General features: G+C 43.2%; 1 protein-coding gene across 8 annotated transcripts in view; it reads left to right on the top strand.

Annotated features, from left to right (window-relative positions):
- The window catches only part of znf609a (zinc finger protein 609a), a 77,301-nt gene that overhangs the window by 13,469 nt on the left and 40,306 nt on the right, over positions 1-23,526 (top strand). For 6 of the 8 annotated variants that reach the window (XR_014123136.1, XM_081712240.1, XM_035522868.2 and 3 more), the window contains exon 2: positions 9,435-10,297. Coding sequence is in view for 6 of the 8 variants with exons in the window: in XM_081712240.1 (XP_081568366.1) it covers positions 9,560-10,297 (738 nt within the window). In the remaining 2 variants the exon portion in view is untranslated. Of the gene's footprint in view, positions 1-1,877; positions 2,458-9,434; positions 10,298-17,791; positions 17,859-23,526 lie in introns of those variants that run through there. The other 2 variants (XM_081712243.1, XM_035522872.2) reach the window with 2 other exon arrangements.

The raw sequence follows: 23,526 nt of genomic DNA, 5'->3' as shown, positions 1-23,526 counted from the left end.
GTTTTTTTTGTTTTGTTTTTGTTTTTATATCTTAATGTCTGGAAAGGGAAATAATGAAAAGGAAACATTAAACATCATTTTGTTCATCTGTCATGCTTTCAACAAGGGGAAAGACCTTAACAGGCAGCAGTGTAGAATGGCTAATCCATGCTGGGAGGGGGTGTGTGTTTGCAGTTTTGTTAGCCGAGTTTGGAGTAAACAGCATGTGTGGGAAATTAGATGGGGAAAATGAGTGTGTGGTCAGAAGGGCACAGTAATTCGTGACTAAGACCAGTTAAATTATATGCTATGTGTAGCAGTGGTTATAATTGTCCTGAGAAACAGACTAGTTCTCAATTTCAGATTAACAGTTTCAGTGTACATATTTGCAAAGCTTGGTTATTTTATTTTTTCTGTACTAAAAAATAAAAAAATGTATGAAGTGATGCCAATAATTAGAAATGAAATTTTGACACTTTCTCTCTGAGAAATATGTTCAGTTGAACATGTTCATTTTGTGGAGTTTTCTTTTTTTCCAGTTTAAATACACTTAATCTGGCTGAACATTTACTGGACACATGTATGCTGGTATGGTTCTGATCTGTTAGGCCTATATTCCAGTTTTTTATTACCCCAGTATCACTCTTTGTGCTGTTTGAAAGTTTAATTATATTTTTGTTTAATGGCAACATTGTATTAGGTATTTAAATGTTTTCTGTCAGTTGGTGGTATGTAGATAAGTTGTGCACTTCGTCAGCAAATGTGGGCAATCAGCCTGGCTTCTTGTTTGGCTTCTAAAAATGGAGACTCAAGTAAGACCATAGGTGCTTGAAAGTACTGTTTCCTCTCTGTCCGTGAAAGGCCTGGAAATTATGTGTGCCGTAAAGGCTGTAAGAGCCTCCAGCCCTGTATCGCACTCTGCTACAAGATTCATGTCCTACAGGGCCTGTCATCCTGCCGTCTGCTTCCTCTGCCTGCTGCTCCCTGCACAGAGTTAAATAGGACTCAAGTTGCCAGCCTGCTTTACTGAGATGTGCATCATGGGAGTTGAGATGAAAATATGCAGGAAATGTTTCATTTCTGCCTCCTGGGTCCTTATCTGAGTGCATAAGAGCAATATCTAAGCACTCTGGGCACTGCACATAGCACACAGATTGGAATGTTGCCCAAGCAAGGCGGGCACTCTGCTCTGTGAGAGCGTGTGTGTGCTGAAAGCCCACCTACTTCAACTTAATCGACAGCCTGGCAGCAGGTGGAACCTAGACAGCCTGTGTTAAAAGGAGGGGGAGGGTTGGGATGTCCACGAAATGGTATGCTGCGTGCCGTCACAGATCGGAGCCCTGCTGCTTTTCCGAGCAGCCCATGCTCCTGACATTTTGCTGAGATGGAGCCTGGCTGACCTCTCTGGATTCTTGATTCCCATCACTTGGTGCACCCCGCGAATTTCTATTTCAGTGAGCAGCTCAAGCACACAATCCAATTACACAGGCGAGCCTCGGTGTGGCTCTCCACATAGAACAACCAGCCTCTCAGCGCCAGGCAGCCACTCAGAAATAGCTTGTTAGAAAAGTTCTGCTCCTGTAATTAAGGGCCTGAGCAAGTTGCTATTTTGCAGAGCTAGAAAGAATCTTAAGGTGGAGACAGCTCTTAGCCCCTTACACTTCTAGAGACTATTTCATCAGCAGGTTTCATTTCTTGGAAGTTTTAACAAGCACTTTTAATTTCTGGAAATTCAGGTAGTTTTGGAGTCATATCTGGGGAAAAATTTGAAAACTTTTTCTAATGTCATCGTGTATTGTGCCAAGAGACTTATCATTTCTCAGTAAATTAGATGACTTCGACCAAGTAGCACTAGATGACTTCAGCTAAATTAGATGACTTCAACCAAAGGCTGAGTTCTGACACACATGGTCCAAGGTTGTTTTGGGATGATTTACTTTTTTCGGGTGAACCCCTTGTTTGAAATAAAAAGCACCTGTGAATCTATGCACCGATCATGCTATGCAGAGTCCAGGAGCACAGCAGCATGGAAGTCATGCTTGAAAATGCCTTACAGAGTCTAGGAGCACAGCATGAGCAAAACCGTGCTTGGGAACACACCTTGCACAGTCCAGGAGCACAGCGTGAGTGAAGCCGTGCCTCAATATGCCTTGGACACTCCAGGAGCACGGCGTGAGTGAAGCCATGCCTGAACACGCTTTAGTCCAGGAGCACAACGCGAGGGAAGCCGTGCCTGAACACGCCTTACACAGTCCAGGAGCACAACACACGCCAAGCCTTGTCCAGACACGGAAGCCCTAATGATTAATATGTAGCATTTTGATATAAATCTTCCCAGGCAAATAATTGCTAGCAAATGGTGGTGCTGTGCTTCACTGGTGGCTGAGCAGTGGCCTGTCGCAGGAGACCAGTCAGCACTGCGCTGCAGGAGGAGGGAGGCTTGGCGAGAGACGGCAGCTTTGCCGCGCCACACCACAGGTGATGACAGCTCACTGCTGCCGGCAGGAAAGCAGACATTCATCCTGTTCCCAATGTTCTCCACACTTCATGTCCTTTTGCATTTGTGCACATGTTTTCTCCAGTCTGATAACCGGCACTCTCATTAGGAAAAATATGATGATGGTAGTCCACTGGACAGCCTTCTAGGAAACTTTCATGGAACGCTCTTTTAAAATTTCTTTTGTAATACCTATTAGCATTATGTTTGCATTAAGTTGTTACTAAAGGTGTAATCAGTGTGAGCATTTATTAAATTATTATTCAATTTTTAGCCTTTAAATGTAAAATTTAAATTTAATATACCGTTAAATTTACCGTTGAATTTAATATACCGTTTCATGATGCTTTGGTGTAGTTGATAAGAACTTGTGAGGACAGGCATAAATCTGCATTTCATGAATTTAGAGGAGACAAATCAACAAATCTGACAGCTAGTCTTTAAAAAATGTTTTCACAAAACACATTTACTGAATTCTGTTCCAGAAATCTTCCAGATGTGTGGGACCTCCATGTTCTATACAGTACACCTCTCTAACTCCGAAATCTTAAATTGTGAAATGTCATTGTCATTACCTGATGATGACAAAACTAGTGAATTCTGTCCTACGTTTTTCTTTTTTGTTTTCTTGCAGTTTTGCATTGGGTGAACAAAAACATTTTGCAAGTCTTTTTGTATCAAGTATGATGATGCTTAATATATTTTGTTAGAGCAACGCAACGTCTATCAGCAGTTGGCATAACACAAAAAGACTAATGAAAACTTGCTTTAAAATTTTTTGTTTCAACCAATTTTTTATTTTTAGAGTTTAAATGATCTAACCTAGCTAGGTAACGTTAGAGGTTGTCTTGATACACAAATATGGCAGGGTAGACTAGCCAGAAAGCAAGGTTTTATTAGCTCACCAGGGAAATTCAATATCAAGGGAAATAAGTTTGGCTATATTGACCCCTTTTCACTCTAGACAGATAGATATATCGATATCACCTGTTAGTATGTCAGACTTGAAAATCTAGATTGGATAACTAGCTAGCTAAATATATATAGGATGTCTAGCTAGCTAATGAATTAGCTTTTGTCTACCGGCATTCAACATGGCAGTGAAACGGGCAGACTTAACCATGTCGTAGTTGAATGCAAAATACCCACAAACACCAAAGTGGGTCATAAAAAATGTTTTTAATACCTGCCTTGCTTATAAATACGGTTTGAGCTGTGAGAACCTAAGGCATTCTAACTCATCCAAAAGCACAGGAAAATTCAGATGTGTGAGAACATTTTCAATGAGAAATGTTGCCTAACGTATTTAAGGTGCCACAAATTGGATTTTGTTCTTTGTTACTTAATCAAATGTTTTAAGTTTGGGTAAGCCATGATAGTGGGTTGAAACAACATCTATGATTTGTGTGTCATCAGAACTTAATAAAAAAATAACAGCAGCAAGTAAAAAATCTGGCAATATCACCAACTTCATTTTTACATTTTTTTACAACAGTGCATATTTTAAATATTGGCTAAAGATCAACTGAAGTACTTAGAATGATGGCATGTAGTTACGAAACTAAACACTGTATATTATGTGAACCTGGTTTATGTGTCCATTTCACGAGCATGGCCATATGAGTTATACTATAGACGATAAAATGTGTGATTTATATCCAAATGTATGTTGCAGGCATGATGGCAGGTTGGAGATATTGATGAATGAGCAGAGGTGTGGAATAAGGACTATTTAAGGCACAGTTGATGAGTGTGATAGGCAGCTCGCTGGGCTAGGTTATCAGGGAGTCTTGTGGCATAACTGTCATTCTTTCAAAACTTTTCCACTGCTAAATTCTTTACACAGCACAGTTGACGTATAATTGAAGTAATAAGGAAGTGGGACAATTGCATTTGAGTGCCATCTCAAAGCCATAGCTAGGTGTTTTTTAGGCACCTTATTGTTTAAATGCTAGGCTTTTTAACATTTACATTTATTTTATTACATTTTATTACATTTATTTATTTTACAATTTTTGCATTTACATTTGGGGGGGGGGGGTGTAATTTGTCTCATCCCCAATAATTTTTGCTCACACATGTAATGTGTTAGGTTTGGTGCTGTGAGTGGTGTCCTCCCTGAAAGTTTAAATAAAAGCTAAGCCACTGTTTAGTAGTATTCTCCCTGTGAAGCCTAACCCTAACCTTCTTCTTGTGGAGTGAAATGGCCGCGTCACCCCATTAGACAAGCTCTGGCAAGGTGCTGATTCCCATCTCTTAGGTGGATCAGATGGCTTCTCGGTGGGTGTTTAAATGTGACCGCTGGATGCAGCCTGTGTTGCTACTGAATGCTGGCTGCTAGTGACTCGGGGTGAATTACGAGGCTGGCTGGGAATGACAGCCGATGGACAGCCACTCATCCGCCCTAATCGGAGCCATGAAATGCAGTCGCAGCTGCAGTGTTGATCCATGGGGAGCAAAAAAAACATCCCCGTGGATAAAGGCGATGGCATTGTCTGTTCTCCAGACCCGAGAGAGGCGGGCAGCAGCAGGTGGTGCTTCCGTGCCACCCTGTGCCGCCCTGTGCCATCGCGTCGATGTGAGAGCCTCAGATAAATCCTCCATTGTCACCCAGGCTGCTCCCCCATCCGTCTGCTCAATGTGAATCCAAAGGGGAGAGATAGGGAGAGTGAAAATGAGTGAGCAAGCGCAGTCCAAAGAGGAGAGATGAAAATACAAGTAGCGGCGCTTTCATCTGATGCAGTGTGTAATCTAACCAAGAGGTCGTTTCTCAGACACCACCCCCAAACACACTTCCTCGCCAGAGCTCTTCATAGAGAGCTGATTTACACAGAGAGCCTTTCACTTTCCCTCCCTGCCAGCCGGCTTTGAAACCCGTTCTTTATTAGAGATTGTCAATTACTTTGCAGCGAAAGGGGGATTATGTATGAAAGGCAGCATCGAAGATGTGGAAAGGCAGAACTGCACTCTGAAGCTCTCCAAAGTTTTGTCACCAGCCCAGTAATGGCACTTGAATTCTGTTTTTTATCTTTGCGAAATCATTCCCTTGTCTTTTTAAAACATAAACAGTCTCTCTTTTTAAAATCATCAATGGATGCCGGGGAAGCTGAGACATGTATTGATTGTTAGCTTCTTCATCTCAGCAAGGTTTCTGCAAAGCAGCCTGATGGATTTTTTTCCCCCCCTTTCTCCCTTCCCCCTGCTTGTGTTTATCTTACGGCAGGGGTGTCCATTGTGGATGCCTGTGTTAATTAGGCCCATGTCACGGGGAGCTGCTCCACTGCTCCTCTGCGCACTCCAGTGCTCTCCATCATGCGGCAGTGAGAGCTGAATTAGTCGAGGGCTATATTTTATAGCCCCTGGAAGGGCACCGGGAGGGGTCAGTGCAGCTGCAACGAGGAGAGGGCCACTGAAGCATGGGGAGCACGTGTTAGTGGCAGCGCGATGATCTGTGCCCCTGGAGGAGGCGTGGTTGTTGCCTGTCGTGCGCCATGGCTGTGGAGCCAAGGGCAAATCTTCTAAGAAGGAGGAATGAGTTAACTTCCACTATGAGTGAGCTCTTAGTGAGTGAACTCTGTCTAAGTGGGTAGTTGGCACTGTGCCAGGCTACATAAATGTTTCGTTTTCGTTTCACTTTTAGAATAAGCCACCACTCCACTGCCTAGCGCAGTGGTGCATTGAGCACTGGTGACTGTTCATTTAGCTTTTCCCCATAACGTGCCCCCTGAACAAGTGTGAAAGCTTTTATTGTGTATGTGATGTTTGTTGGCAATACTGAGCCTGAGACCTTGTTTATAAAGCAGCATGCTGCCATATGCATTAATGTGTGTGTGGTTGAGAGGAGTTAGGTCAGTATTTATGAGCAAATGTTTACAGTGAAAACAGAGTGTAAAACCCCTGCTATCTTCTAGATGGGAAGTACAGTGCAGTTACCCTACTGGTGCTGTAGAAAATGTTATTACTGATTCAAGTCAGAACTAATCTGTTTCACTTATCAAATACAGACCTTTCTGTAACAGAATTTATGGATGAGCATCAGTGATATTTCTTAGACTTTATTCAGCGGTTCTTTCAGCAGTGGGGTGGGGGGTCATTAACTGCTGGTCAAAACAAGCTACTGCTGGCACATAGTCATGAAGTGATGTTTGATTAAGGTCAGAGGAGTCTGTTCTTTGGTATCCACAGCTTTGTCTTTGTCAGCTCTCAAGGTCCTCCCTATGAGTTTTGTGTTTGATTAAAACATCTAGTGATGGTAACCTCTGCCGAACCGGGTCCTGTGTGAACTGCTGTTTTACGCTGTTCTTTACTGTTCAGCCAATTGGCTGTCTTCTTTTTGCTCTGGCCCTCCTTAATGTGTGTTTGCACTGAATTATGAGCTTATGTGATTTGTGTTGCAGAGGTGGGAAATGACTCGCATGCTAATGACATCCCTGATTCAATATCGCAGTCAATAATGGAATGATGGCCACTTTCAGAGGAACTGTACTTCTGCCCTTGGGTTGTGTTTTCACTAATGGACCATACTACATGTTTCTTTCGGTCTAAAGCAAAATGATATTCATTGTTGAAAGGGACAATGAATGTTGGGTGAAAGGTGCCCTGAATGGCAAGTCTGTGAAAACACTTTGACTCTGTGTGTGTGTGTGTGTGTGTGTGTGTGTGTGTGTGTGTGTGTGTGTGTGTGTGTGTGTGTGTGTGTGTGTGTCCCAGGTGTGCCTGTTAAATAGTGCTGCCTCTCAGGATGTGCATGGAGATGATAAACTGTCCGATAGATCGGGCTGATGTGTTACTGACAGCATATGATATAAAAGCTTAGACTAATGAATGATTTGAATTATTAAATATTTAGATTTCTTCTGTGGATTAAATTAATTTTCCATCCTTGTAACTGAATTTACTCTTGATTTGTGCTATTTGATACTGGACGTGTTCCACTGGTTCCTGTAATTTTTGCTACCAGATTTCTGAATCACTAGTAATCGAGTCCAAAGGAGTTGAGTTCAAGTCTTAGAGGTTGTGTGCTTGACTGGAATTATGACTCCTGAAGTACATAAAGTATTGCTCTCATCCTTGGTCAACTGAATTATATCTAATGTGGCATTTTAAAATTAATATCCTTTTATCAAAATATCAAAGAAGAGTTGTTTTACAAATGGTTAATAAATTTTTTTCAAAGACACTTCAGTGAAATTCTCAGTGAGTTGATTACAACATTAATTTAAAAGGTTTTTTTGTTTGTAATTCACAGGTCTCAAGGTTATTGAATAGACATTTTTTAGTGTAGTGTTCTGTAGAAAATGTTGTTTTCCCATTGTGGGTTGGTGTTTATTGCCATACCAGGACAGCACTCAAAAGTCAGACGATGTATATTAATATATGGTCTTATGGTGTTTTAAATAAAGCCACCTAACCTGCACCATAGTGTTGATTGGACTAATTAAATAGAACATCTTCTCCAACCTGCATTTAAGTGCAGGCAACATATGCACAAATGTTAACTTGTCATAATGTCAGGCATTAGCTAATAGCCTTTTGATTAAAGGTCATTCTGTGTCAAATTACTTGGAGAAGAAAAGAGCGTATGATGCCAGTTTTCGTATATTTTAGTCACACATGGATGGGGTACTCTCCCTACCAAATGTGCTTTTACTGTGGTCTGACAGTAATTGTCAGTACTTTCGTTCATGATAGCTTCTAATCTGCCTCTTCCAACTGTCTTTATATTCATGAAATGCCTCTTGCCTATCAATGTCTTATTTGTGTGTCATAATTTGGTGTGAGACATGTTGTTAGTGTGATGAAAGCAAATCTGCAGATTTAGTAAGGGCTGGCCACAGTTAGAAAAACTGTGGAACAATGTCAGTGTCGTCTAAACGGCTGTGTTGCACATTTACCTGTTTTCATCACATCCTGGTTTAAACTCTCCAGAAGCATCACTAGCAGAAACAGTTGTTTGCTGATTAAACGACATTTGTCCTTCTAATTTGTGTGAGCAAGTATTCCAATTACTTTATTTCTAAGGTTTGGGAAATATGAATTAATATTTCGTTTAAGGTTACACTAACATTTACTGAACTGTTAATTATTAGACCTTGGTTAAATTCCATTATTTCTCTTATCTCTGTCCAGTCTGAGCATTGTCAGACCACTGCTGATAGGATAAAAATGTTCATCATAAAATGGTCATCGTTTGAAAGCAACGTTTCATTTCTAAATGTATATTTCACAGCATAAATGTTCCTACATTACTATATAAAACTATGTACTACTATACAAACACACTATATACTATGTACTACTACTACTACTACTACTACACACACACACACTATGTAAAATAATCTGGCAGGATAAAGACTAATGATTTTCCCAGAGTCTCATAGTTGTCGTATATACTGAGTGTCACTACTTTGGCTCAGCCTTGTGCCATTAAGCGGCACAAGTTTACATTAATCATTCTTGCCCCTGAGGTGATGGGCCAGATTATGTTTTATTGCATCTTTGTTTTACAATATATCCATTTTTCTTAATGGTTTCCTTACTTAATCAATGTGCACAGCAGACAGAAAGACAAAATAATGTCCAAAATGCTGCACATTCACTTTCAAGTATAGCACACATTTAAGAAATGCAAAAGGAGAATTTAGGGAAACAAATATAGCAGTTCCATTTGCAGTTCATGCAGGCACACCTTACGTGCTGTGATTCAAGAGTTAATGAAGGCAACATTGATGACTCTAGTGCATCATTTGACTTTTGATATGACCAAGTGCCCCACTCCCATGCCCAATATATGAAGTGTCGTAATTACACAGAATGCGATTGTTGAATAATACAAAATTAAGTGTTCGATCTCTGTTACATGTAGATCTGATTGGGAATAGTCCATATAAATGGTTTGTTCACTTTACCCAGCATAACAAATACTAATTTCTCTCTACAATATTTTTGTTTCCAGGGCAAAAATGTGGTCATTTGGGAAGGGGAAACCAAGACGACCCTGAGGCTACTGCATTCCTCACGGGCCCAGTCGTCTGAGGAGGTCAGACCACCCTGTGGCGCGCTTGGGCCGTTGGCAGTAAGATGTCCCTAAGTGGTGGCACTGCAGGCGGGAAAGGTGTGGACTCGAATGCGGTGGACACTTACGACAGCGGAGATGAATGGGACATTGGTGTTGGCAATTTGATAATCGACCTTGACGCCGACCTAGAGAAGGACAAGCTCGAGATGTCTGCCACTAAGGACGGTGGCGGAATGACCGCGCCCCCCAGTGCTGTGGCGGCTCTGCCGGACAATATCAAATTTGTAAGCCCCGTGCCCGCTCAGGGCAAAGATGCCAAGTCTAAGTCAAAGCGTAACAAGAACACGAAGGATACTAGCAAGTCCTCAGCCCCAGATGGGGCCAAAAAGGAGGCCCAGGGACGGACCACAAACGAGGGGACAGGACCAGCCATGGGCCCTGGAGCTTTGGCCAGTGCAGGCAAAGGCGCAGATAAAAGTAGCAAGACTTCCCGTAATGTTCCAAGTGGAAAAAAGGACAAGGAAGCGGGTTCTGGGAAAAGTAAAAAGGACAAAAGTGAAGGAGTAGCAACTGGAAATGTAGCCACAGAAAAGGACAGTGTGGCTCCAGTTTTGACCTTAGGACCATCCCGCAATGCCCAGTTTGAAGGGAGGCAAAACGCAGACCTGCCTTGTTCTGAATCAATGGGGAATATTACCCTTGACACTGCTGGAATAGTTTCGCCTTTGGCCATTAAAAGTGAGCCTGAGGAGATGGATAATAATGACTGTAGGAACATGAAGAAAGTAAAAAGTGAAAAGGTGAGTTCAGTAGTTTGGTGTCTTTGGACAGTTATGGTTTTTTGTTTTTTTGTTTTTTTATTCAGCAGTTTTTGAACCTGCTTTTTTCAGTTGTGGGTGCATTTCCAAATACACTTTAGCTAATGGTGACTTGGAGTCTTAGGTAAAATTAAAGATAGTGCTTAAAAAAATAAAGGAATAAATGATCTATTATGTACACCTTGAGAGTACCACACCCTTTTTTGCCTTCAAAACTGCCTTAATTATGGAATAGATGCAGCAACGTACTGAAAGGTTCCTCGGTGATTTTGGTTCATATTGACATGATAGCATCACGCAGTTGCTGTAGATTTGTCAGCTGCGAATCTCTTTTCACCACATCCCAAAGGTGCTCTATTGCAATGAGAACGGGTGACTGTCGAGGCCAATTGAGTACAGTGAACTCATTTGTCATGTTCAAGAAACTAGTTTGAGGTGATTTGAGCTTTGTGACATGGTGCGATATCCTGCTGGAAGTAGCCTTCAAAAGATGGCTACACTGTGGTCATAAAGGGATGGACATGGTCAGCAACAATACTCAGGTAGGTTATGGCATTTAAACAATGCTCAGCTGGTATTAAGGAGCACAACACGTGCAACAAACTAAATACCCCACACTGTTACACTACCACTAGCCTGAATCATTAATACAAGGCAGGATGGATCTATGCTTTTAGGTTGTTTGTCGACCAGACCATTTTTACAAACTTCTCTTTGGTAAAGCCTGTGGTAAGCCTCTGTAAATTGTAGCCTCAGGTGCCTGTTCTTAGTTGACAGGAGTGGCACCCAGTGTGGTCTTCTGCGGCTTCAGCCCATCTACTTCAACATGTTACATTCAGAGATGCTTTTCTGCATATTTTGGTTGTAACAAGTGATTATTTGAGTTACTGTTGCCTTTGTATCAGCTCAAGGCAGACTGGCCATTCTCTTCTGACCTCTGGCATCAACAAAGTTTTTTTTTTGCCCAGAGAACTTCCCCTCACTGGACAACTTCTCTTTTTTGGACAATTCTTTGTAAACCCTAGAGATGGTTGTGCATGAAACTCCTAGTAAATTAGCAATTTCTGAAATACTCAGACTAGCCCATCTAGCACCAATAACCATGACAGGTATCTGAGTATTTCAGAAATGCCAAGCTTAAATCACTTTTGTTTCCCAATCTGATGCTAAGTATGAACTTCATATGGGTGTAGATATTTGCTCTAGTTTGGAATTCACCAAAAGCTTTACACTTTTTCTTAGTGAGGTAATGAGTAAATAACCAGAAAGGTGCCTGTATTGGATTTTGCCTGGATTGTAGGGAATCGGCTCATCTTGAGAAGGTTGTTGTTTTCCCACTAAATACTTGCTGACAGTTAGTCTTTTTTTTTTGTTGTTGTCTTCAGATACTATCAAAGTTCGCTGTCAACATTTGCCATGCCTGTAGAAAGAGTACGTTGATGATGGCTGACTGACATTATGATATTGAACAAACATCGTTTTTATACATGATATTTTAAACAGAACACATCAAAGGGTTATATATAACACATGAATGGTTATACCAGGTTTGTGTGATTTTTATTTATTTATTTTTATTTTTTTAAGTCACACTTTTTTTTGCAAGAGCTCAATTAATAATAGTTAATAAATTTAGTGTTAATGTTGATTTGTCATTGCAAAAAGTTAAAAATAAAGTATATAAAAATGTATAGAGCGTTTATAAGACTAAGCAAACACCACTCTCTAAAAGCTCTTAAAAAGGCTTTTGAGAGATGCACTTTTAGGGTGATTGTAAACATTAGGCAAGACTCTAGGCTAACAAGCAAGAGATGGAAGCCACCACAAATTAGATACCACTATATTCAATGCCACTCTAATATTTCCTAGTAAACAGTTGTCCTTGCGGAACTCAGTGTCTGGTACCAAGAATAGTTAAGACCCGACATAATCTCTACGCCGCCACCCTGCTGATTGCCTTTCCTTGTGGCACTAAGCCATTTTAAATGGAGACAGACATGATTACCACAGCTATCTCATGTTCCATTCAGTGACACAGGTTCTACTGCCAAGAGGGATTTAGGAAAATTAACGTATGGATATGAAGCAGCATACATAAGCACTGGCTGTTACAGATTTCCCAGCATTTTGACCTGAGTTCGCTTCTGCTGAATGGTAGAATTCAATTGGGGAGGTGTCATAATATGGATCTTTTATTAATTTTGTTGGTGTAGATCTGTGTTTGCTGACTTCTAGAGCTTAATGCTAATCACTGTGATATATTGATAAAATATGTCAAACAGGCATATTTGTATAAATCTTAATGTCTTTCCCAATCAGACGATTAGTATAACAAGGACATGGCTCATAAGTGTGACTGAACAGTAGTTTTTGGCATTATAATCATATCTATGGAGCCACTGATTTTGCCTGAGTTCAAATGTGAACAGCCAGTGTTTGAAGGCTTGGCGTGAGTGCCTGCTGTCATCTCTGTGTTGGCCGGAGTCTGTGTTGGCACAAATAGGATCCTGTGTCTGTGTCAGATATCCTGTCCTGGCAGCACATTTTTTGCAAGTGTTGTGACTTCTACTTTTATGGATGCAGTTGTCAGTTGTCAGCCAGTGGGAGGGTTTTTTTCCCTCACCCCAATGAGGCTAAGGGTTTCTATTAGACTAGACATAATTATCGACTTCTTGTCTCGTCAGTATTCTAGCAAAGCATCGCGTCTCGTCTACGTTCTCATGCACTATCATCAATGAGCCTAGCTGCAGAATGTGGGCCTGACAGGCAGTTGGAAAGAATAAGCTCACTTTGCTGCCCTGTGTGTCACAGCATTCCCAGTGCCTTCAGTGGACTACAGGTGCAGCACAGTGTGCAGTGTCTTCATCAGAAGGTCATATCACTGTATCTGCCAGTGTCAACAAGCTTGCAGTGATGGACAAAAGAGGATGAGTCCAGAGACCAATTTAAGGAACCGTGTTTTGTTTACACATCTATCTTCATGCCTCATTTATCAAATTCTGCAAAAACTATCATGGATACTATAATATTGTATTCAGCATATTTCAGTGCCAGTTAATTTCTCTGAAAGGTCTATCAGGGACAATAAAAGAAAAGGATTTAAGATGCTTTACCATTTAACTATATGGGAGTGGTTCTACCACTTGGAGCTTCAGAAGCACTTGCTTGCACAGCTGATGAAGGGCCTCTGTCCAAAACGCCCTTTTTCTCTGAAAAAAACAAGGTGGTTTGTCTCTTGAATCTGTACTCTCTAATAGGTTAAGACACAAGAACCTAAATGTAGGGTGCTTGTGTTTTAGGGCCAAGTGTAGCTGTCAGCCCAGAGTATTGTGTGTAGCCATTCCCAGTGGTTTAACTGAATGGCCAATAGAAAGGAAAGCTCATTCTTTCCCCTGGGAAAAGCCGTTCTCTCAAAGCTCTGCTACCAGTACTCTGTTTGCAGCTGCCGCTGACTGCTGTGATTGTGTTCTGATGCATTCCTTAAGCATGCACAGAGGGGGTTTGCTCTGGCAGGGTGGCAGCAGGAAAAGAAAAAACAGAAAATCCCTTCCCCTTGCCGCGCCTCTGAACAAACAGGTCTGGAGGTGCAAGCTGCAGCTATCGGGTGACAGGAAGGGGAACCAGACCTGCTTTTCAGCCTGAAGTGGTTTCTGGTTTGCACATCCCACGGTGTAGCCAGCTTGGAATGGGCTGTCGACGCAGCTGCCTTTTTCTGCCGCAGGACCGTCCCAGGACGCATCACGCTGGGCTCCACCACCCCACCGGCATCTGCAGGCAGGGCGCCCGTCAAACACTTCCCAGCAGATCAGCACTGGCTGATTTCATCCGGAGCTCTGCTTCTCATCCAAGGAGCACACCCATGAGCGTGGAGGTGATGTGGTGTCCTCACTGAGGCAGCTGCTCTTCATCACGAAGAGCTATAAATTCACTGTAATTTTTTTCTTCTCTGCATGGACAAGTATTTGGTTCAGGAACAGGCACAGGTCATTGTTTCTCAGCACCTTCGATTCGTGGCCAAATGTAGTTTAGCTCTAGGGTATTTGAGTGAAGTGTCACCCAAGGTTAGTAAGCTCTTTATGAAGCCCAGGAGGTGTATTAGGATCACATCTCTAGTTCAGCAGAGCTGGCCCAGCCTGCTTTTCAGCTCCAGCCCTTCGGGCCAAGAAACGACTGTGTGGTTGCTTCGTTGCACCAGTTCTAAGATGTTTGCAGATACTGCTGTCACTGAAATCTTACAGCCCAGTAAACGAAACGACAGCCTTTTGTTGGTTGGTCTTAAAAGTGATAGAACTATACCTTTTAAGCATGAGTTGAGCTGTGCATTTGAGTAGGACATTCTTGTTTGATTTATCTTGTTCAGTGCTGCACTCATGCTCACACCTTAACCTAATGCGGCTGGATTTCCAGGGAATAAGGAAGAATCCATTGTGGTTGCAGGAATCCAAGTTCCACACGGAATGGGAGCCACTGAACTGCATACAATTCCTGAAGTTAAATAGTAGTGGCTTCCTTTGAAATGAGTTGGTGGATAATGGCGTGCATTGATGGATAGTCCCCAAGACTAGTGGGCTAGTTTCTCAGGCTTTTTCATTCTCTGTGTTACCAGCTACCTCAGTTTCATCTGGCAGGAGTGCTCTCTCTCTCTCTCTCTCTCTCTCTCTCTCTCTCTCTATCTAATATATATATATATATATATATATATATATATATATATATATATATATATATATATATATATATATATATACATACATACATATCACTATCTCTCGTGTGTACATATATACACACATTATATACACATACATATGTGTGTATGTGTATATATGTATACACACATATATACATACAACATACATATATACATATATATTACATACATACATATCGCTATCGCTACACACATATATGTGTGATATATATGTGTGTGTGTGTGTGTATATACATATACACACACACACACACACATATGTATGTGTTTGTGTGTGTGTATATGTATATATTGAGTATCAGGGCAGCAAACTATTTAAAGATATTAAAGGTATTTAGAGAATGTCAAATGCAAATTTATAAGTACTAAGACTTTATTATTCTGTGTTGTTTAGTGCTGAGTAATTAAACCTGGATCTAGATTGCTAAATGTGTGTTATGTCTTTGTAATAACATGGTTAACAATGGGTAGCTAGTTCATTACTTCGTAGACCCTTTTGGAATGGAATATATGTAAAACCGCTTGTGGTGTGGTCATACATAAAACATAGCCAGGGTGAGTCAACAGATTTGAAAAAAAACTTTTTTTTTTAATCTTTTCAAATGAAGGAAAACTGCTTGGTTCAAAGCCTTGGAAACTACTTGACTAAAATAACCTAATGTTACTTTGTATTCACTATACAGTGACACTATACACTGTCATGTTGTGGTCACTGGATAATGCTCATTGCTCCTCTGTGTTGTCTCATTGTCTTTCATTGTGGAAACATCGTAGCTCTGGTAACATCTTGTATTTTGTTTAATATGATGGTGTTGCTAGATCATTCCATTGTAGTTATGCCAAACAGAACATCATCACACCGTGCTTAAAATATACTTCATTATTCTTGCGATGATTAATGTGATCATTAAAATACAAAAAAGCTTGCAACTCTGCTGACTGCAGTGATTGCAGACATGTATGTTAAGGTTCACCATATTTTAGCAGTGTAGCAATGTTTTATAGGCATACCTGCACAAACCTAAGCAGGACAGGTCAACATGGTTGGAGATATTGGGGCCTTTTTTTGTCATGTGACTCACCCCTAGTTTAATCTGTCCTCTGCATTTGGCCACAAATCACTTCACTGCTCCATACAAACCTCTAATTACCTTGCATAGGCTAATGTTTTTCCATTGTTGAGATCTTATAGCTTTGTGGAGACTAGTATTATTAATTTTTGCTTTATTTCTAAATGAATGGTACTGCATTATTGTGCAGAGTCGAGGGATTACTAATGTGTCTGTAGATGTGCTAAACCACTGGCTGGCCAATATGTCGACTCACAGACATTGTCCCTGAAATGACATTCTTAGAGTAGGGATCATATTACTTCCAAGCCTAAAGGCTCTTACACATTTTCCATATGGCCTAAAGCATGTGATGGTGCAGGCATTAACCTCATGAGATATTGCCGGTGAAGCTTTTTTCAGCTATTTTGAGAAGCATTTCTGTTTTTGAAAAATCAGGTAAGACAAACCAGCTCAGCGTAAAGGCACGGCACGTTATGTCTACCTTGCATTTACTCCAAGTCTCACACAGTGCTCGCACCAGCTTGTACAGCCCGTAGTGTCCTGCCTACTCTCCGTCATCCCACACAAGCTCCAGCACGCTTTCCCTCATCTCGGAGGAAGCAGATATGTGATATACCCGTCTCTCTTTCACCTTTCCTGGCTGTCCTCATGGAGTGGATCTCAAGAGACTTGAAAATGCTGTTTTTTCTTTAACTTCCTAAGACTTAATTATTAGGAAAAATGCATGTTCACATGATTAATCTCTGCATCGCAGGGCGTTTTGAGGCTTTTGTAAGCCTATAGTTTGGTGTAATCCCACTTGACATGCGGAAACAAGATTAGGTTTCTCCTCATCCGTGTGCAGTTTGGGAGGGCATGGTCTGTCACACACGGCCTCTCTTGGTTTGCATTCACATGATCGCTGCATCCTGGCAGATGAGTGCTCGTTAAAACGAATGCGGAAAGGGGACGAAGACGACAGCCCATAGAGCCATGATGGCTTTTATAATTATTTAGCACTCATTTCCTCCCCCATGCACCGCAGAGAGGCTTTTATTTTGTACGCTCTTACCATCTGAATCAGCAATTACCTCTGATGGGCCTGGTTGTATTGTATCATTTAGCCTGAAAGTCTGCCAGACACAGCTCTGTACCTTACCCCAGTGATGTAAATCTACTGAAATCAGTCGGGGAGGGTTGCAGGCACTGATGCAGGTTGGGAGAAACAAAAATCCTGTGCTGCAGTGAGGGCTGGCGGGATAGGTCACCTTTTTTCCTCTAGGCTTAAAAAGCTGGTCTGAGACCAGTTGTGCTGCTGCTCTTAAGATATTCGAGGCCTGTGTAGGGCAGGTCAGTCTGCATGGGCAGAAAGCTACACCCCCCCCCTCCCACCCTCATCCCCACCCCCCACGAGCGTGACGGGGATGAATGGTGAGGACATGGGGCATTCCCAACAGGCCTGTAAAAGCGATCACAGGGCCGCGGAACAAAGCCCTTTCATGGCTGCCTCGGCCTGCCCTCCCTTCTCCCTCTCTCTCTCCCTCATGCTCTGCCTCTGAGCACTCTCACTGTGTGTCTGGATGGCTATGGAGTTAGCAGTGGGGGAGGGAGGAACAGGGGGAGTGTGGGGGGGAGGGGGTGTGAGCGAGGGGAAAAGAAAGAAAGAGAAGCTTGCTGGCTCTGCTAATTCAGCCCATGAAAGCCCCGTGTGCAGTCAGAGCAGCTGTCCTCCATTGTCAGCCAGCACGTTTCCAGCCAGCCTGCTTTCGCGTCTCGAAGCGTGAGTAGCGAGGGAAGAAGAGGGAGGGAGGGAGGGAGGGAGGGAGAAGGGGAGAGAGAGAGAGAAAGATAGAGAGAGGGAGAGAGCCGCACCAGGACCACTGCCGGAGGAGAGGAGAGATGAGGGGAGGGTAAGCGGACTGCCGTCAGCGGGAAATATGGTTTTCTGTCTGGTGGGTCTGCTTTGGGAAAAGGTGGTCAGTGCAGGGGCTTTTCCTCCTTTGCTGTTACTGTGTTAATGGAGCTCAGGGTGTTGCCTGTATGTGCAGGGAATGACGGCCATGTTTGAAGACTGTGTGCTTTGAGGTGGGGAGGGGGAGTTTAATAGCCATCTGCGGATAAAGACTTTCTGAGATGTTCTTGCTCTGTGTCAGCACTTTTTTTGTTTTTTATCTAAGCAGATAGTAAATACAAGGAAAATCATAGGACATGTTACTCACATTTGACTAAAAAGAGACAAAACAGAAACAGAAGAGAACTAAGCGGGGTGCTGAAATCTGTTGTTTTGCTATTCGGGGAGAAGTAGCAAAGCCTCTCCTTTCCATACTCAAACAGTTCCCAAGCTGACCATGGCCAGGAAGCCCGTGCTTCATTAGAACAAAGCTGCCCCAGTCAGGGGTGTGTGTGTAAAACCTTTCCTGGAATGTGTCCTCCTGCCTCTCCCCAGCTCTGCTCCTGTCTCCCGCTGCCTCCAGCTTGCCCTTGATCAGCCGCCTGCTCGGGGCCTTTTTGTTCCTTTTCCGCTGGTCATTCACCAGTGCGCCTCTTTTCACTGGCCTCCATAACTCCTCTCACTCCTGTTGCCATGAATCAGTCTGCCCCCTCCTGCTTTCCTACTTTCCCTCTTTCTTTCTCTCGCTCTCTGCCATCCCACCCTGGCACCCATGTGACATTGGCCCAGCGTTTGGCTCAAAAAGGACGGCCTGTTAAACTCACTCACCTCCCAGTTTGTGGGCAATGCCTTGGGGTATTTTAAGCTTGTGCCCGCTGGGCAGAGCTTCCAGCCCCATTGAGCAACTGATCTGTTCGCCTGCCCGAAGCGGAGGAGGCAGAGAGCGCCTGCTGCACTCGGTCCGACTTCTATTGCTGTCTGTCTCCCTGCACCATGGTGACTATCTACATTCCGTAAATGAGCGCGTAATCTTTCAATGTAGAGCCCATCAATACACAAGCCTGCTTGAAGATGTCACTTCTGCCACTGAGAAAGTGTAACGGGTCCCTGAAGTTCCTATGAAGAGACTGGAAACACTGTGTTTATTGAAGAAAAAATCTGTATAGTAGATAGTATTCAAATTTTACACGTATACCTGACAACAAAATGGTTGAGAGAGTAATTATAAAAAAAACACACCAGTGACAAAACTCTAGTTTAAAAAAATTACAGCACCTCCTATTGCAGGTGCAGCTTCTTCAGAGCACAGTATGTGTTTAATCTGATGTGTGGCTGCTTTAAGTTCTTTCCAACTCAACATTCCAGTTGATTCCTGTGTAAAGTTCACTTTGGATTTCTTTGTCCGCTCCAGTATCTATTCTGAGCTGCACAGTGGCAAAGCCTTGGGAAGCTAGTGGTGGCTCACTTGCGTGCGCGCTGTCATTTACATGGTTAAACATGGGTCTAATTGCTTGCTTTGATTATCCAGTTTAGTATCACGTTCATTAACTTTGCAGTCCTGTTTAATAATTTATTAATTACTTACATTCACAAACTTCTTTTAGTGAGAGTGATAAAGCTGAAAATGTAGTTTGGGAATTTGGTTGCCCTGGCATAAATCAAGGGGTTTGTTGTTGGTTTTTTTTTTTTGTTTGTTTTGTTTTTTGCAGATTGCAGAGTATATAACCTTCCTGTTCTGCTATGAACGGAGCATGAGCTCATATTTGCATTGTGAAAATGTCGATGTGCGTTGGGGCATGCACCAGCCGCTGATTTTCAGCCTGCTGTGTGTGAACAGGGACGTGTTAACCGAGGTCAAGGCTGCCAAAATCCACAGTAGTTTATTGGCCTGGCTGTATTTCTCCCTGCTTCCCTCTTCAGCCAACGTGCCCAGGTGCTGTGGGCCAGGGCAAGGCTCACACCAGGGCGTGACATAGACAGCAGCCTGATGAGAGGCTCGAAATGGAGTCCAAGTCTGCGGGAAAAGCGTGGCTTAAGCATGGTGCTTCTTCCACTAACAGTGATGGAAGGGAAACAAAAAGGATTGTGTGTCAACATCCCTCCCCCCCTCCATTTAGGAAGGATGTTGTAAACACCACCTCTCTTGCTACACCTAATATTTGATGCATTACTCTCTTTTGAAAGTGGCAAGCTAGACATTGGGTAAAATAATAATAATAATAATTATTATTATTAAATCTGAATCTTTTTTTTTCTTCCAGTTGTTCAATATAAGATCGTAATGTGTGTCTTTTGAGAAAGATGGATTCACACAAGGCAAGTGTGCTTCAACCTTGTTCTTACATAGTGGTGTGTTTTGAAAATGGTTTTTCTGATGTTTGTATACCTCTGTTGAACCATATGTGTTTCTGGTCATAAATTTCCACCCAAAATCACACAGCCTCATGTTTTACTCTTAGAAAAAGAGTTCCTAGTGCAAATCACTGGATAGTCACCAATCAAAACAGCTACAGATTATTAGGTCATTGCTATGCCTCTTGTCTTGACACAGAATCTGGCACAAGTAAACAGCTTTTCAACAGTAAACAATAAAGGGTTTGTAAAATGAAAGCCATTTTGTGCTGCGGGTGCTATTTTTGAGTCTGCATCCAGAAATGTGCCTCTCTTTTGTTATCATTGCACTGGGGATCTGAACCAGTCGCTCAAGGCTCCAGATTGGCAGAAAGCTCCGGAATGCTCTGAAGTGAAAAACAAACGTTGACCTGATATCAGAGTTGTTGAGAATTACTTTAACAACCAAGCCACAGCATCAGCTGTGTTAATGTTCGTACTGCTGGATTGTGTTAGGGGAACCTGAGGTTTAAGGAGGTTTCTATCCTTAGTTGCTTTCTTCATGTTGATTTCCTGTTTCCTCTGGATACAGTGTTATTTACTTTTGAAACCGACTGCTGGGAATTTAATTGGTGGCGTTTTCAAGACTCAAAAGCACCCTGGAAAGCATTAATCTTGCCTCGCCATGTCTCTAGTTGAGATATTTAATGTGGTATCCAGACTGGAGAACTGGTGGAAGACTGGTGCTGCAGTATGTCCAGGTCATACTAGCTGAGGGCACTCTTACTGAAGCCTACATCCACACTCAAATAGTGCAAACTCCAGTGACTGTAGAGCTGGAGCTGGGGGGGGGGGTGTTTTTTGTTTGTTTGTCTTCTCTCTCTCTCTCTAAACTAACAAGTTCACCCTGACTTGATGCCCTGCCTTCCTGTGCTTGTTGGCCTGTCGCGTGTCAAGCGGGGTGAGATGCGGCGTGAGCAGGGAGCCAGCCCTGGGGCCCCGTGTTCTTCTCTCTCTGGCTGCTGCAGTGACAGCTACTCTGACAGGCTAGCAGACGTCCCACGTGGCGGCACGCGGTCTGCCTGTCTGGCTCGGCCCGAGCGGTGTGTGTGTTTGGGGGGTGGGGGTGGGGGTGGGCTGGCTCTTTTAATGAGATTACAGCAGTGGGGTGGAGGAAAGGCCCATGCGTACGCCGGCCAGAATGAAGGAGGCGCACCTGGCCGGTGACGAGAGCGGGCGCTCTGGGGTGGGGTGCTGCGGATCGGGGGTGCTGAGACAGGTGCACCCTCCCTCCACGCCATTCCTCTCAGCCAGGAGACGGAGCAGGCAGAAGGCCTGGTTTACATGCACAGGGATATGGATGGGGGGAGATGTGTGTACATCTGTGCATTTTTGTTTGTTCGTGGGCCTGTGGGTACATTTGCATGTAAGCATGGTTGATGGCGGTGAGAAAACAAGCAGGTCATGGCTTTTTTATTTTAGCAGTTAAAATGCATCAGGCATGAATGTTTAAACCAGGTGCCATGTCAGATCAGGCTGTCTGAAGGCTTGCCGCTCCAGCTCATCTATGCTGACAGCAGTCTTCATAAGCCCTCAAAAGTTTGACACAATTGCAAGAGGAATGAGCTTTGGGTGTTCTTTCTCTCATTTTTTTTTCCCTTGACATTCTTTCTCTCTCTACTTCCTTCTTCCTCTTGCCCTTTTTCTCGAATCTTTTCTTACGATTTCTCTCTCTTTCAGTAACTGTTAGAGACTTACATTTGCAGTTTTCTCTGTCTGGCAGCCCTTTAGGAGTCTATTAGTCTGTCAATTAGGCCTCCAGTGGAGACTGACCTAAGTGGCTGTACTCTAGTGGGGGGTGGACAGAAAAATGTGGAACCATGTTCAATGATGTGGAATGAGGTTTTACTTTTTTTTGTGTATTTATTTAAGTATTTGTCAAAATGCTCACATATAAAAGGCTGACAGGCGCAGCAGTGGATAGACAGTAGGTAGACATGCTGAGAATGACTGACTGTTAAACGCATCAGCTTGGATCTGGCCCTGTAGTGAAATATGCCTCTCACTCACATGGGGGCATCAGGATGGTTGGACTTCATGTCCCTCACACAGCAACGACTGCATGAGGCTGTGTTCTCAGGGAATGCCAGCTCACAGTGACCCGTTGTGCTCCCATCGGCTCGGTGAAGGCCGGATGCCAGCGGCTTTGCTTTCGGCACTTTGCTCCACGCTACAGGCATGTGTCCTGTTCATTTTCTCTCTCCCGGCTAGGGCGTTGACTTTCTGTCCTGTAGTTTGCGGAGCCTCACCTCGCCTCAGGCAGTCCGAAAGTGGCACGCTGTAAATGCAGGATGCGCACTGGGAAGTGAAAGCTGAAATGAGACTTCTCAAGATGGCTGCTCAATCTAATAACCACCTCCTCTTCCTCTTTTCCCTCTATTTGCTCCCCCCCTACCCCCACAAGCACAACTAATTACACAAGCATGGCTATAAAAGCAGAGTGGGGGAGGGGTTGATTTATGATGTGTTGGTTTAAAGTCCCTCCCCCAGCCCAGTGCTCTCTCTGTGTGCATGTGAATGTCTGGCTGGTTGTGAACTGCTTTTGTTGGGAGATCCGTCACTCCCTGTGACTCCTGCACCAAGGAATGCGCCTGTCGTTCAGACATTGATACCTCAGCTGCTTGGCACAGCCTCCCCATGCCCACTTCTGTGTGCGTCATGGTATTTCCTTTCTGGAGTGGTGGCCAGTCTGGACACTAACTGGGTTACCCCTAAGGAGTCCAACCTCACTCCCTAGCTCCTAACCCCACTGCCTCTGCAACAGGGGCATCATAGATGTGTCCAGAAGCTTTTAGAGCTGTATGACTATCCAGGGTCATGCTTTCAGTAAGCAGAGAAATGGGAAGTATGTAGCTATTGCAGATATGCCAAAGACACCATCGTTATTTCGGACGAAATATTTGTTTAAAAAAATGGTATGACCGACACGTTTGAAGGTCTAAATATGGCAACGTGTGAGCGACTTTGACTTTGATTCAGTGCTCAGATGGTGGAGTGGTGTGAGATGAAAGCCTTTTCCCCTTCCATGTTAATCCACGTGGAGCGCCGAGTCTGCATGTGAGCCTCTTTTTAATTCCCCCTAAAGGGACTTTTGGCTCAGGATTATGCTGTGGAGAGAAGCTAGACAAAAAGCTTCCCCCAACTGTCCTTGGGGAGAGCCATGGGG

The sequence above is a fragment of the Electrophorus electricus genome, chromosome 4 (assembly GCF_041902795.1).
Source record: "Electrophorus electricus isolate QZ-2024a chromosome 4, ASM4190279v1, whole genome shotgun sequence".
In the NCBI taxonomy this organism is placed as follows: Eukaryota; Metazoa; Chordata; class Actinopteri; order Gymnotiformes; family Gymnotidae; genus Electrophorus; species Electrophorus electricus.
The sequence above is the reverse complement of the archived record's forward strand: the minus strand, read 5'-3'. Positions and strand labels throughout refer to the sequence as shown.